Source organism: Gallus gallus, chromosome 3 (genome assembly GCF_016699485.2).
Source record: "Gallus gallus isolate bGalGal1 chromosome 3, bGalGal1.mat.broiler.GRCg7b, whole genome shotgun sequence".
In the NCBI taxonomy this organism is placed as follows: Eukaryota; Metazoa; Chordata; class Aves; order Galliformes; family Phasianidae; genus Gallus; species Gallus gallus.
This window is the reverse complement of record NC_052534.1, coordinates 52579774-52593799: the sequence shown is the minus strand read 5'-3', so window position 1 is coordinate 52593799 and position 14026 is coordinate 52579774. Positions and strand designations below refer to the sequence as shown.

At 38.1% G+C, this 14026-nt stretch overlaps 1 protein-coding gene across 10 annotated transcripts in view; it reads left to right on the top strand.

Moving 5' to 3' along the window:
- ADGRG6 (adhesion G protein-coupled receptor G6) overlaps positions 1-14026 on the top strand; it is a 109626-nt gene that overhangs the window by 64590 nt on the left and 31010 nt on the right. For all 10 annotated transcript variants that reach the window (XM_040697113.2, NM_001031071.3, XM_015284081.4 and 7 more), the window contains 5 exons: positions 1603-1655; positions 1737-1796; positions 10311-10453; positions 11172-11286; positions 13275-13336. In XM_040697113.2, the coding sequence (XP_040553047.1) occupies positions 1603-1655; positions 1737-1796; positions 10311-10453; positions 11172-11286; positions 13275-13336 (433 nt within the window). The remainder of the gene's footprint in view (positions 1-1602; positions 1656-1736; positions 1797-10310; positions 10454-11171; positions 11287-13274; positions 13337-14026) is intronic.

Genomic DNA, 14026 nt, shown 5'->3' with positions numbered 1-14026 from the left:
GTGGGGGCATCTACAGCCTCTCCAGGCAATCTGTTCCAGCATCTCACCACCCTCACAGTAAATAATTTCTTCCTAATATCTAGTCTAAATCTATCCTCTTTCAGTTTAAAGCCATTTCCCTTTGTCCTGTTACTACAAGCCCATATAAAATGTCCCTCACCAGCTTTTCTGTAGGCCACCTTCAAGTACTGGAAGGCCACTATAACGTCTCTCCAGAGCATTCTCTAGGCTGAAGAACGCTCAGCCTGTCCCAGAGGGGAGGTGCTTGAGTCCTCTGATCATGTCCATGGCCCACCTCTGGACCTGCTCCACCAGCTTGATGTCCTTCCTGTGTTGGGAGCCCCAGAGCTGGATGCAGTACTCTTATGTAGAGTCTCATGAGAGCAGAGTAGAAGGGCAGAATTACCTGCCTTGACTGCCTGGCCACTCTTCTCTTGATGCAACCCAAGACACAGTTGGCCTTCTGGGTTGCAAGCATATATTGCTGGCTCATGCTGTGTCTTTCATCAACCGACCAGACCAAATCCTTCTCCTTAGGGCTACTCACAAGCCATTCTCCACCCAGCCTATATCTGTGCTTAGGTTTGCCCCAGCCCAGGTGCAGGACCTTGATAGAGATAACAATAAACATGCAGTGTTCATTTGTGTGATGCAGTACACTTTGCCAATTCACTACAGTATTGTCTGCTTTAGATGTTTTCTCCCATGGGTCAGCTGTTGGAATTTCTAGTAATTTTAGATTTTCAGCCCATTTTAGCAGAAATAAGCTCCTTATCAGGCCCTCCAAATGAAGGATTATTGAAGTTCCTACATCTGAACCTTTATTGTCTGAATAGAGATATTCTCTGTTCTTTTTTGGCAATTCACATAATGACACACATTCTGCAAACTGTCTTTCTACCGACTATTCACATGAAAATGTGATGTCATAAATATAGGGCATTTATTCTTTATTTTTCTTTAATAAAGCTGGAGGATTTCAGCTTTCAGAAGCTAGAGAAGAGAAACTATCTATAGTCCTCTATAAACCACAGATGCAGTCATCCACACCAGCTAAGGCTGTTCTCTTAGCAGCAGTAGCTAAGTGAAGTACGTCGATGCCTTAGCCAAAGAATCTATAAGGGTGTCACTTGGCTCTGGCAGAACATGCAAACAGTTCTCCAGAGGGGAAAACTGAGCAGCCATTTCCAACTGTGAATAAGCCATAGAAAAGCCTGAAATAGAGGTTATCATAAGGCTCTAGACTTTTATTTAGGTGAATATTAACTCTGCATTTTTGTCAGTAAATCTTTTCTAATTAAAGAGTTTCTGAGAATTTAAGATGATGGAGAGGGAGTAAAGTTCCACATCCTGTGCACTCACCTATTCACTGTCATGACCTCATAGAGATTTCCTTTTCTTAGTAAAAAGAAACTAATAAATTTTTCACTACCAATTGTACATACAATTTAACAATCACCTCACTGTGATGGGAGTGTGTTCTCTTTGCTCTGAAAAATTGAAGGGAATTTCCTGGGGGAAAGAGAGGTGTAGTTCTGTTTTAAACAACAAAATGCTCAATTAATGTGCCATTTCTGTGATCAATGCTTTCCTGTTTTTCAGCTAAACCATACTTTCCAGAACTGGAATTACACTGTATATGTGGTCAATATCAGGTAAATGAAGGGAGAAGATGTTTATGCCACATTCCTTTTAGAGGATTAACCCACTCTAATGAATGTTTATTTTCTTCATAGCATCCAACCTGGTACCATAAAAGAGGCAGTAAGAGAAAAAAGAAACATCGATAGTAAACGGTAATGTCTTTATAGAATTTTTATTGATAGAGTCAACAGCTGGTATTACAAGTGGTATGACTTTATTGCCTATTATTAGCTGTTATTGCTGCTAGTCTGTAAATATATGATTGCTGGGGACCTGAGTGCCCTGGGTGTGCTCACAGACCTCATACTGGTTATCATGTTTGTTTAGATTTAAACCTGCTGATATTCTTTGAACTCTTAATAGATCATTTTTCAGAGTTCAGTTTTCATCTACCACAAAACTGAATACCGTCATAGATGTTTCTGTGGTACGGCAGGATGCACTTTCTTCAGCTGCAAACCACTAGTATCTGTCCACTGGCACCACATTTATTCTCTTGAACCAGAGCCTTTTGAGTTAATACACATCTTGCTAGATGAAAAACACTGAAAAATCACGCTAGAGTTGAAAGCCAAACTAGTATGTGTTAAACTATTTACCATATGCTCTCATTTCCTGACTTCTGCTGGTCTCTGAGGAACTAGCATTGGGATGGCCTCAAAGGCAGCCAGTTAGAGGGGTCACACCTCCTGAAAACTGGGCCTCAGGGGGTTTCTTTGAAAGCAGCAAGCTGGTTTCTGAGGGGCAGATGGACAGGGAGTGACTCTTAGCACCAAATGAAAGAGGAAATCAAAACATAATTAGTCTTGGGAGGGAGGGGGAAGACGCGGGTATGGGACATATTATTTTGCAGCATAGGCAAAAGTCCTGCATAATCTTCAGCTGCTAACTCTTGAGAACTGCGGTGGTAAATTTGAGCTTTTTAAGCTCAGAGATAGTCCAGTATTTCCAGTTTACCATCAGGAAGTAGCTACCAATGTTTCCAGTTTTCTGTAGGGTTTACCTAGACTTTAAAGGATTTATAAATGGTACTATCTCCTTCCCACATACCCACAGCAGAAAAACAGCTCTTATTAGCAAAAAAACATTTAGCTGGCATAGTGTAAACCAAGACTCTGAAAGGGCTATTTTGCTCCTTGAACTACATTTATGGTAGGGTACAGTCATGTGGCTGTGGGTTTTTTTTCACACTTTCAAATGATACAGTTGTGCCAGCAAAACCTTTGAAGTTCAGACCATGTGTCAGGTCTCAGGAACAATCCCAGGCTGCAGGGGAATGTAAAGCTTTTCCCAACCTTATTGCTGAGTGTTTTATGAGATTTGCAGTCCAGATTGTCAGCATATGTTCTATTGCAGACTGAACATCTGGTTTCCTCTCATGGCCCCACACCATCACTCAGTCCTTGGGATTTTGTTTCTTTTTCCTGATCTATTACAAAAACTGGATAGGGGGGAGAAATGACTCCAGCATATTCCAACATGCAAAGTGTGTCAGTTCTCTATCTGACAGTGTATGTCTCTTGTACATATGTATGTCTGTCAATATTTACGATAATGTATGGTTCTATGGCCACAAACCAGAGCCATGGAGTTTACTGCATTTTCATTAAAAAGGTGTTTTCCACGATTGCCCTACAGCACTGTGGTTACAGCACTAGACTTCTTCTATATATTATTATATATCACTGTTATGTGGAGTAACCCTATTTCTACCTGCTTTGCTCACCATCTTTGAGCCATGAAATGCCAGAAATGCATGTTATAAATTCAGAGACAATTGTATTATGTGTTATTAATATGTCACGAAGTTTTCCAAGGATGGCCTGGGCTAATGAGAAACCCATTTGCATTTATGAATACCCAAAAAAGTAAATTCCTTTTTTTTTTTTTTTAACCTCCTCCAGAGCATTGGTTTCATCATGCTTTGTTAAGTTTTCGACTTTCTGGAGTTTGTCCTGGTTAAGATTCTTAGCAAAACCCACAACACATCAGAATAAAAATTTGGAGTATAATAAGTTAGCAGATTGCAGGTTGGAAGTTTTTAATCCACAATGGAAGTAATATTTTTTTCTTATTGGTATCCTAACTAGTCTAACTAGACCTACTGAAATGCTGCAGCCGAGTTCTTGTATGTAACTTACTCTGAGTGTAATTTCAAATTGTTTCTATGAAACATTCCTATAAATTATTTCTATAAATATTTGCCCAACTTTTTTCTTATTTTTGTTAGAGTAAGAATAAATTCCTCACACATCCTCCAGTGTTTCCCTTAGTTTTGAAGTACTGCTTATTCTATTTTCCATCATCTTCATCTGAATATAATTTGATTCCACAGTTAAAACTTTAAACACAACCCAGAACTATCATGACCTTTATATTTTACAAAAATAATCATGCTAGTCCAACTCTCTAAACTTTCTCATCTTCTCTGAATTTTGCACGAGACCATAGTCTTCATCCTTGTAGGCCATTAGCATAATTATTTAAAGTGTTGTTGGAGAAGATTTCCCTCTCTTTACATTAATTCGAATTCTCATCATTCATATCTTTTCCCCTTACCTTTTGGATTAGTATTTAATAGAACAGTTAAAAAACAACAACTCAACAGTAAACTTGCCCAGACTCTTCTATCAATTTTTCATTGTTTCAACCCTTATTTGCTAAACTTGCTGTCTTATCAACGAACTGCTTTTATCAGTCACCCCACCTAGTCTTCTTGCAAATGAAAGAGGAAGAATCATTAGAGAGAAAGATTCAGAGGAGAAACAGAAGCAGCTAGTGGGAGGTAGGAAGCTGGCTTTTTTTTCTTTTCTTTTCTTTTTTTTTTTTTTTTTTTGGCAAGTTAAAAATAGGTGTTTTCCAAATAAATATTTTAAACTGTACTGCATTTTGGAGAAGAGCAAAACAAAACAAAACAAAAATATGGAAATGGACTGTTATTCTTTCATTGCTGAGTTCTATGAACTGCAGAAATTCAAAGGACAGTGTGCTTGGTACATGTTACCGTGGATATTGGTGAGAGACAAACGGAGTGCCAAGTCCAAAAATGCACATTATTATCAACACCTTTAAAACCATAAGATCTCTAGATGACAGCAGTGTATCACACTAGCACTTTGGTAGATTATTAACTATGTTAATAGGCAGAATTTTGTCACAGCTGTACTTTGGTTTGTGTCTTTTTCTTCTTCTCATCATACTGCTGCCATCTCTTAATGAGAGGGCAGCTCTTCAAAATAAGGTAGAAAGATGTAAATGGGATATGAGCATAACCGTTCATCCCTTGCGACTTTGCACAAACCTTTGAAAGTGTTGCCTATCCTGTGACTTTACACAAACCTTTGAAAGTGATGCCAATTTCTGTTTGTTATGTAGATAAATTATGAATGTGTTTGCTTCTCTCATTAATCCTTTGCCTTTTATGATACTGCATTGATGTCATACTCTTTTGTGGCTGCTGCTGCTCTTCTCAGATGGGTCCTGCTTTTCCTAGGTGTAGTCAAATGGCTAATAATTGGGCTACCTCAACAGAATTGATGTTCACTAAGCGTCTCAGCTCCCCTGCTTCTCCTTTCTTCTTTCATTTTGCAAGCAGTTTTGAGAACTGAGACTCCAACTCATTTATAAACTTTTCTCTATTTAATACACAAATTATGTTTTCTGCAGCTTCCACTACTCAACTGTCATAACTTTGGCCTATTTCCCATTTTTATTTTCTCTGTGAAACAATGCTAATGTTACTACTGTTAAACAACTCATCCAAATTAAAAACCGCATTGCTCACAATCAGTTTAAAGACCACTAAACTTAAAAAGAAATCTATTCTCTTAGAAATGAAAATAAAGAGGAGAGCAGGAAATGTGAGATGCCTGAGCGTAGTCCTGTTTTTTTGAAGTCTGTGGGAGTTTTGCCACCAGTGTCAGCAAGGCAGATTCAGGATCCAGGCTGCCATGTTGCTTAATGGAAAGTTGAACACACTTAGATAAAGCTTAAGCTAATTAGATTGTATAATAGTTTTAGACAAGTGTTAGCAACATCAAAGCAACATAATTTTGCTTTTATAGTCCTAAAGATCTTTACTGAGTAAGGTTAAATAAACAAAGTATTAGGCTTTTGTATTCTTTGTAATTTTTCCAGATTATTCATTATGAAATAATAATGCTATTCTAAATGAACACATCTGTGATGCCTATTCTTATTTTTAAGTCTTTCTGGTTTCTACAGGTGAAGTTTTAGGAACAACTTGGAACTGGTCTATTCCTGCTTCCTTTAACTTTGTGGTTACCATCTGAACCCTCATGTTTCTGCACAGTGCCCCACTGGCACCTTTTATCAGTGACCTGGAAAGAAAGCCTTCTTAACAGATAGAAGAATTCAGGAATTCCACCTGAATGACTGAGGAATGATTCCTCTTTTGTCTCCTGCTGAAAAGGCCTCATTTTGATCCAGCTTCTACTGACTTCCATCTTTCCACTCACTTTAACTGGGTTTTGTACAGGCCTGACATAGTCAGGAAAGTACTGGTTTGCAGTTTTCATGGTGAATAGGTATTTCCTTTGTTGTTCTGGAAGATATTTCAAGCATAATCAAATACTCGTTTCAGCCAAGACCAACTGTAGAACCAAGAGGTATTCCATCCCTTTTTCTTTGCCTTTCTGCTACATTCCCTTGTAAAGAGAGGTCTTCATACCAAATCTCCTCATATTTTAAACTTTGAACTTTTTCATGCTATCATCTCAAGTAAAGATTTGTTGTAATTAAGATGCTTTTGCAGAATACTTCTAAATTCTCTATATGGTGCTGTAGTTTTTTGGTTGTAGAACTGAGCTCAGTATTCCTGAGAGGAAATCTCTTGCAAATTCCATTATGAATTTCATTAGCAGACTTCTCAGATTTCTTTCTCTCTCATTCTGATTATTTTTATGTTTACTGCTTGTATTTCTCAGTCTTGTGCCAGTCAGCTTTCTTTTCTCTTTAGCTATTAACTAGCTGTCTAGTTAATACTCGGGAGTCGGCAGTGTTTAGAAGTGGGGCCTACACCTGTGCTACCAGTCTAGAATTATATCCACTCACCACTACTTATCTTCAAAGCCAAAATAACAGCAAGGTTTGTAAATAATTTAATGTTGATATCATATTTTTTTCTCAGATATTACTGGGTATTTGAGAAAAATTCCACTTTCAGTGGTAGTTCAGATTTACTGAGTACTGAAATGCGTTAAAAATTGTTCTTTTTTACACTTTTTAAATCAAAGACCATTAACAGCAAAACAAATCAACAGTGATTTGTTTGAACAGTTTGAGAGCCACAGTTATTTCATACTGTCTGGTGGACCTAAATGAGATAATAGACACGCGCTACTAAGTACCAGCAGGTACACCACTGCCTGTGCTGTGCAGCTCACATGGTTAGTTGCTAATCCTCACTCTGGGCTCCTTGCACCATGCAGCAGTAAGAGCTCAGCCCATGTGTAGGCACACTGTCCTGGAATAGCTCTGAGTCACGCTGCCCGAGAAGAAAGCTGCCTTTGTATACAGCACTGCGGCAGTAAGAGTCCCATCCTTACCATCCCTATGCCCCCAGTACTGCTTGCAATGCCTCCTCTCTGTTGAGCTCAGCAGGCCAGGGTGAAGAGGTACAGACAGTGATCTTTCTGGCTCTCCTGCTTGTTCCAGCTGACACTCAAAGACAGGAGAGACAGAAAAAAAGGAACCTTATTTTGCTTACCCACACCACAGCCCACTTTTTTTATATTGACAGCAGTAATGCTACAGGTTACTGTGGGTGATGTAATTTCTAATAGATTGCTGCTGCAAGAATCCATCTGCATTTATATGGCACTCAATAAAGAACATAACGTTGGCTGTGTAAAATCCCACGGTACCATGGCACTATTGCATATATTGCCATTTATTTGGATCTGTTGTTTCACAAATCAAGGATTTTTTTCTTCACTATTAAAATGTTTTCTTTCTGGGCTCCAAGTGTGATAAAAGTGGAGGGAAGCACTCAGCTTCATATTGCATCAGCTGTCAAGTTAGTAGGTATTTACTTACTTTGGGAAGTAAGTTAGCTAGCATGAGTCATTCTGAAAAGTTTATAGATTTGGTTTTTGTCATAATATGGAACAGGCTCCTACTACACAGTATATTTGACTTGTGCTCTGCAAGTTTCTCAGAAAACAAATAATAACTGGCCTAACAGATTATTTTTATCAGTGCTTCATAATCAATGCTTTTCCCTGTAATCAGTCGAGACAACTGTAGCCAGTGCTACCTCATCTATCATTATTCCCATAACTGCTCAAGATAACTCTAACCAACTCTACCTGATCTATAATTATCCCTTCTGTTTTGTGTATCCTGTGCAGTTACAGGGACTAAATATCATTTTGTTTTGCTGGGAGTACCACAGTAAGCAGCATAGTAGTAGTGGTGACTCTTCACTTACTACTTCTGCTTCGCAGCCAAGTGCTGAAGTAGGGAGTGGCATCAGTAATATTAAGTTTTCCTCTTCTGAAGTAAAGGGAATACATGAGTGAAGACAGAATCTTTTAGGAAAGATGGATAAGTTCCAGGAGACTCTGGGGCTGAAGCATTGGAGTTCTCTAAGTATTGGCAATCCTGTAGGCAATTTCCATGCTCTGCTAAAAATAAATGCCATAATAAACAGGTGTCTCATAATATATCTGACATATACAGCAAAAGTCTGCACATTCACCCTGCTGAGTCTATTGCCATGTGTTAACCACTCTGTCAAGACCAAAGGAATGTTAGGAGAAACTTCATGTATCTGGGAGCAGGGCAAATGTGGCCTGGCTAGAAATAGCTGGAATTTCTCTGCTAAAACACATCCCTAGGGAAAAAAGAAAAAAAAAGAAAAAACAAAACAAACAATCAAAAAAAAAAACCAAGTCAAGCCAGCAGGTAATCTGTAGCCATATTTTTGTCTTATTCTTCAGCAATGTGTTAAAAGTAAAACTGCAGATATAAGAAGGAAAAAAGGAGTATAGATGCTCAAAAGAAAACAAAGCAAACCACTAGTAACATATGTAATTCTTTACTTATGGGTCACACCCACAATAGTGAAATATGTGGAGTATTTAGCTCATATTCGTGACTTTTGAAGGCTTTATGATATTGGGCTTTGTTTTTCTTACCTTTTTCCCCTAGAAGGAGTTTTTTATTTCTAATGCCAGCTTTTTTAATACCATCTCAGTAATCAGAATTTTTCAGAAGCATCTGTTGGAGCTAAGCAGTTTTCAACATGAGTTCTGACAGAAAGATAGTTAAGTCTGTCATCACACAGCAACATCTGTACAGTAAGCTGTAGTTTTGTACTGTACCACGCTAGGCACCTCCAGAAAGCACAGCTCTGAAATGTCATTTGGAAGCGGCTTTCTGGCACTAGTCTAAGAAGGGGTTCCAGAAATCCCTACCAGCCTGCTCCTGTACAGCACCCCTGTGGATTTTCTCTCCTATTCTTCAAGAAGCATTCCAGACCCAGAAGCTCACTGCTACTTCCTGGCTTTGGGGCCCCCCAGTGAAAGACACTTTGTTCGGTGCATGCACTGCTCACTGTATGTGTGCTGGCAGTGCTGCCACTTCCCAGGCTGCCAGGAACTGCTCACACACCAGGAAGGTCTGTCTTTATTCAAGATCCTGGGTATACAAGGGCAAGGCTAAGATGAAGGCAGCCCAAAGCAGGCTTGCTTTTTCCTTTTTTCCACATTTCTTCTCCCATGGAGATCCAATGTTCCATGCTTCAGTGGCGTCATCTCCCAGTGACCATAGCCAAGCAATGCTCTTGGGTACCAACATATTCTCTTCTCCAACATGGGTTTTCTGTGTCCCAGGAGGAAATTTTTCAGCCTTCCACTCTTAACTTCTTTCCTGTGTCCTACTAGAACTTCTTTCTTGTTCATTATTTCCCTTCCAGAAAAGCTATGTTTTTGGACAAGGGTGGAGACTGTTTTATTTCTCTCACAGGAAAGAGACTTGGGCACTTTGAACTACTTCTTAAGCCCAAGAAAGTAGCAGTGGGCTGGAGTACAAAACAGCTATTAGTGTTCAAACTTGAATTACTCATCTGAGCAACTAGATTTTCCTAATTAGAACTAAAATTCTCAGAAGTGTATCAGGGTGTTTTTCACTCCATCAAGATGTGAGCATCTTAAAGTTAGGCATCTCTTTGTTAGTCTTCTTGTCTTATTCAGCAGTCAGTGGAGAGAAAGGCCCTCCAGAGGATGACTTGTCCCAGCCTGACAAGTTCTGTAAAGCTTTTAAGCTTTACAGCTTTTAAGTTCCTAAGCCATCAGCAACCAGGCTTTTTGGATTTAATTAGGACCCATTTACAACTGGGCATTGGGCACTCACAGTGGAGAATATTTTTTGCTTTCATCTTTTAATATTTATTGCAGTAATCTAAATCTTCTGAAAATATTTACTGGCTCTTTTAATGATCTGCTTCTTTAGTGGTAACTACAGGATGATATTTCCCAACCATACATTCTTTTCCAGTTCCTGTATGATTTACAAGTAGCAAGCAATATTGTCTTGGAGACTCTGTTACTTACTGAGGAAACTAGAGTTTGTCAGATATTTTTATTTCCACATCTTTGGGATCTGCTGCTCTGACTCAAACATCTGGATAATTTTTCTTGCAGTTTTGAGGTTTTAGCCCTTCTGGTTTATAATGCTACCAACAACATCAATTTAGAAGAACAAGACATCCGACAAAAGCTCATAAATAATAATGAGTCCATAGCAGAGGGATATAGGCTTCATACAGTGGAAGTTGATCCAGTGGGTAAGTAAATTCAGCCTTATTACACAACTGATTTTATTTGATTGACAAAAATAAACATCTTCTGTGTTAAAATAATCATAAATTTTCAAACGGTATAGCCATTTCAGACTTTGAATTGTCCCTTTTTGCCTCATTGACCTCAGAGATACATCCTCAAGATATCTCTTTTAAAACAAATATAGCTGTCAAGATTGCTTCAGTCAGGATTTTGTTGTCTGTTTCAAAAAGGCTAGGACATTTGCTTTTGGCTGCTTTGGTTGTTTGAGGATAAAGAAGTATGATATACAGCCAGAGATGCTATGACCACTGTGAGAGGTCCTCAGTGGTCAAAAATGTCTCTCTCCTCAGCTCTCTTTGTCATTCTACCAACCTCTGTCCTTAATCAATCTTCTTCCATCTCCTGTGTATCCCCCAGATTTTTGCAGTCATCTTCTAGTAAGAGATTGCCCTTTCTTTGGTAGGGAAGAGGGAGAGGCTGGTGGAACAGAAATGAATGCAGTTTGCACATTCAGTGCTTTTCCTTCAGCAGCAGCAGCAGCAGTATGTTTTGCCCCCTGATGTACACCCCTTCCTTTACCACTAGTCTATAGAAAACATTCACGCATTTCATTTGAAGAGAGTTACGTGCTGCAGAATGGATGGTGAGCTTAGGACAAAAATGGAAGATAGATTAGGAAATTTGTAATTAACACTGACTGAGATATTTTTATTCTTACAGAAAAATGTTTAGCTGAAGAAAACCCTCCAAACTATTTTTGGCCAGATACCAGACCGACAGTTACCAACTTTACATTTTGCCATGGGAGTTCAGTTCAGATTGCATCAAGAACCTGGTAGGTGCTCCTAGACCAGAGAGGCTGAGAGCTTCAGCTTTCTGGTTATATAGTTCAACTTCATTCTCCACAACAGATGCCATTGAATGATACCATATATCAGAAGGATGATTTCTATGCTGTGAGAGATGATGTGTGTGCAGTATGTACTTCATTAGTAAGAGAGAAAAGCCAATCTACTACTTCTGTAGGACACACTGAGACCCACAATTAATACATGATCAAAGTGAAAATAGCACCTTCTTACAGAACAAATGTACTTTCTTCAGTTTGTGATGTCTATGTTGCCAAAATAAAATATCTACTACTACCTGACTACTACTATATCATATCAACTTGTGCAAGAAACTTTTTGACAAAAGTTGTATATTTATTTAATTTAATCCAGAATTTCTTATCCAGTTAAATGAAAGTAAAACAAATCCCGTGAAACAAGAATGATATTAGTAATTAGTCATATGTGAAGGTGGAGATAGTCTAATGCTTAAAGATTTGGTCTTATGATTTTAAGGTTGAGGATAATATTTCCCTAATGTAGCCTTTCTTTGTGAACATCAACAAATGATTTAAACACTGTAACTCTATTTCCCCTTTGCAAAAAAGGTTATGACTTCCTTTGATATATTACTAAAATAATATGGCTTTGATCTCCTTTGAGAGCCTTGAATGCAGTATTAATTAATCTCTTCAGTATTTAGGATGATCACCAGTCATCCTACTGCAATACAGTAGTTTCATCCACCCACACTGCATCTGGAACATGTTCTGAGAAGACTAGATCTTTCACTTTTTACAAAGAATATGTTAACATGGGTAGGAATCAGCTTTGAGGTTCTGTGCCAAACAGGAAAACAACCAGCATTATTTTTAACTAACTCACTTCCTCAGCCTCATAATCTTATGCAGGAACAGCTAGATTCTGATTGACTAACTTTTGTTTTAAAGTAAGTAGTGCATGGGTCAGATTGTTTTTATGTCAGTCTCTGAATCATTAAAAATTAAGGCTTCTGGCCTTTGCTGCCCCAGTATTGCTTATCTTTATTATTCATTTGTGGTATAAACAATGCTGTTGGTTGTCTGTCTGCCGCACTTCTTCTAAAAAAAGTTACTGTGTTCTGTGTTGTACTGTGTTTTCTTTGTCCACTTTAGCTTTTACCTATACAGAGCACAGGTGTGGTGTGTGCTGAGAGACAAAGGAATCTGTCCCAGTGGTGTCTTCTAGATCTGTGCTTCCAAGAGTGCTATTAAAATAAAGATGACCAACTGAGGAATAACTTTATTCAAGCATGTACTGAGTGAAAGGCTAAATTTTTCCCTTTCTCCATCCTGTCTTTGTTATACTATGGTATCATGGTTCTATGAAAAGGAAACCTAGGAAAAAGTATGTTTAATTTCAGAACTATAGCTGAGAATTTTGCTATAGTAAGGTTTTATAGAAAAGCATTTTGAAAAAAACTTTCTTTCTTTATATGTCTGCCACTCATCTTGGACCTGTATGTGATGATGACCTTCTGGTTTTCGTAGGTGGTGTAACATTCTATCTCTGCACAGCTCCTGTTCTTGTTCTTGTGAGAGTATCAACAATTGCTATTGACCTGATCAAAGCCATTTATATCAAAGGAAAAATATAGAAACAGCATCTGATAAGGCTATATTAAATAGGGACATAATAGCTATTGTCAACATTTGGGTCTTTTCTGAAATACACCGTTTCTGCTGATGCAATTTGTCAAGTCAGTGTAGCAATCAGCAGTAAGTTTTTCCAAACTGGAACTGGAGTTTCTCTCAACTCCATCACTCTACTCATCACTCTGAAGATCACATATCTTCACTATCTAGCATACATTTAATTTCAGTTAAGCTAGTATTGCAATAAAATTTGCAAATTGACAATATCGTATCATTATGACCCATGCAAGACAATTATGAAACTTCTATATAATTATGCTATTGTATTTCATGTGCATTTTGTCATTTTTCCCCTTTAGCTATTTGGGTCTGCAGAATTACACATCATACTGGGGCCAACCAGATCTTAGAAATTGCACAGGTAAGAGTATAGATACTAATTTATGGCTAAAGTAACAGCTTTGTATAATTTGGTTTCTAACTACTCTAAGGAGGAAAGTTACACTAAGGCAGAATGTCTTCCTCATTTATACTATTTTTTATTTTTATTTTTAAGAAAAAGATAAAGACAACACTCTAGGGAAGTGCACCAAATTGAATCCAACCCACTCATTCTGGATATCAGTTAAGGAAATAAATCAAACTCTTCAGGTAATTTCATCAAGAATGGAGGCAGGAGGCTTGCACCAATTTAATACTCAAGTTTGTACAATTTTTTAAGTATTTCCAATACCCAGAGTTACCAGGGGAAAGACTTCCACTCTTTTCACCAAGCCTATGATCAGACATTTTCAGATTTATTATCAGTTTGAAAAATAATCATTTGATGTCATTCTGGTGTTAAAAGAGTTAAAAAATAAACAGACAACTTTTTTTGCCCTCTATTTTAGTGCCAGAGTTAGCGAAGAGCAGGATATTCTCAAGGGTAACTCAGAGCTACAGAAAGCTGTTCCTTCTGCATTGCTTTCCTGTAAAAGAATTTTTATCTTACACCACTGATAGGGATTTCACTTGGAGCCTGGCTACCTAATTTAGTGGACTGTGATGAGTACTTACAGTCACGCTATATGAAAACATTTTTTTGATGTGGAATGAACATTCTACGGTAAAC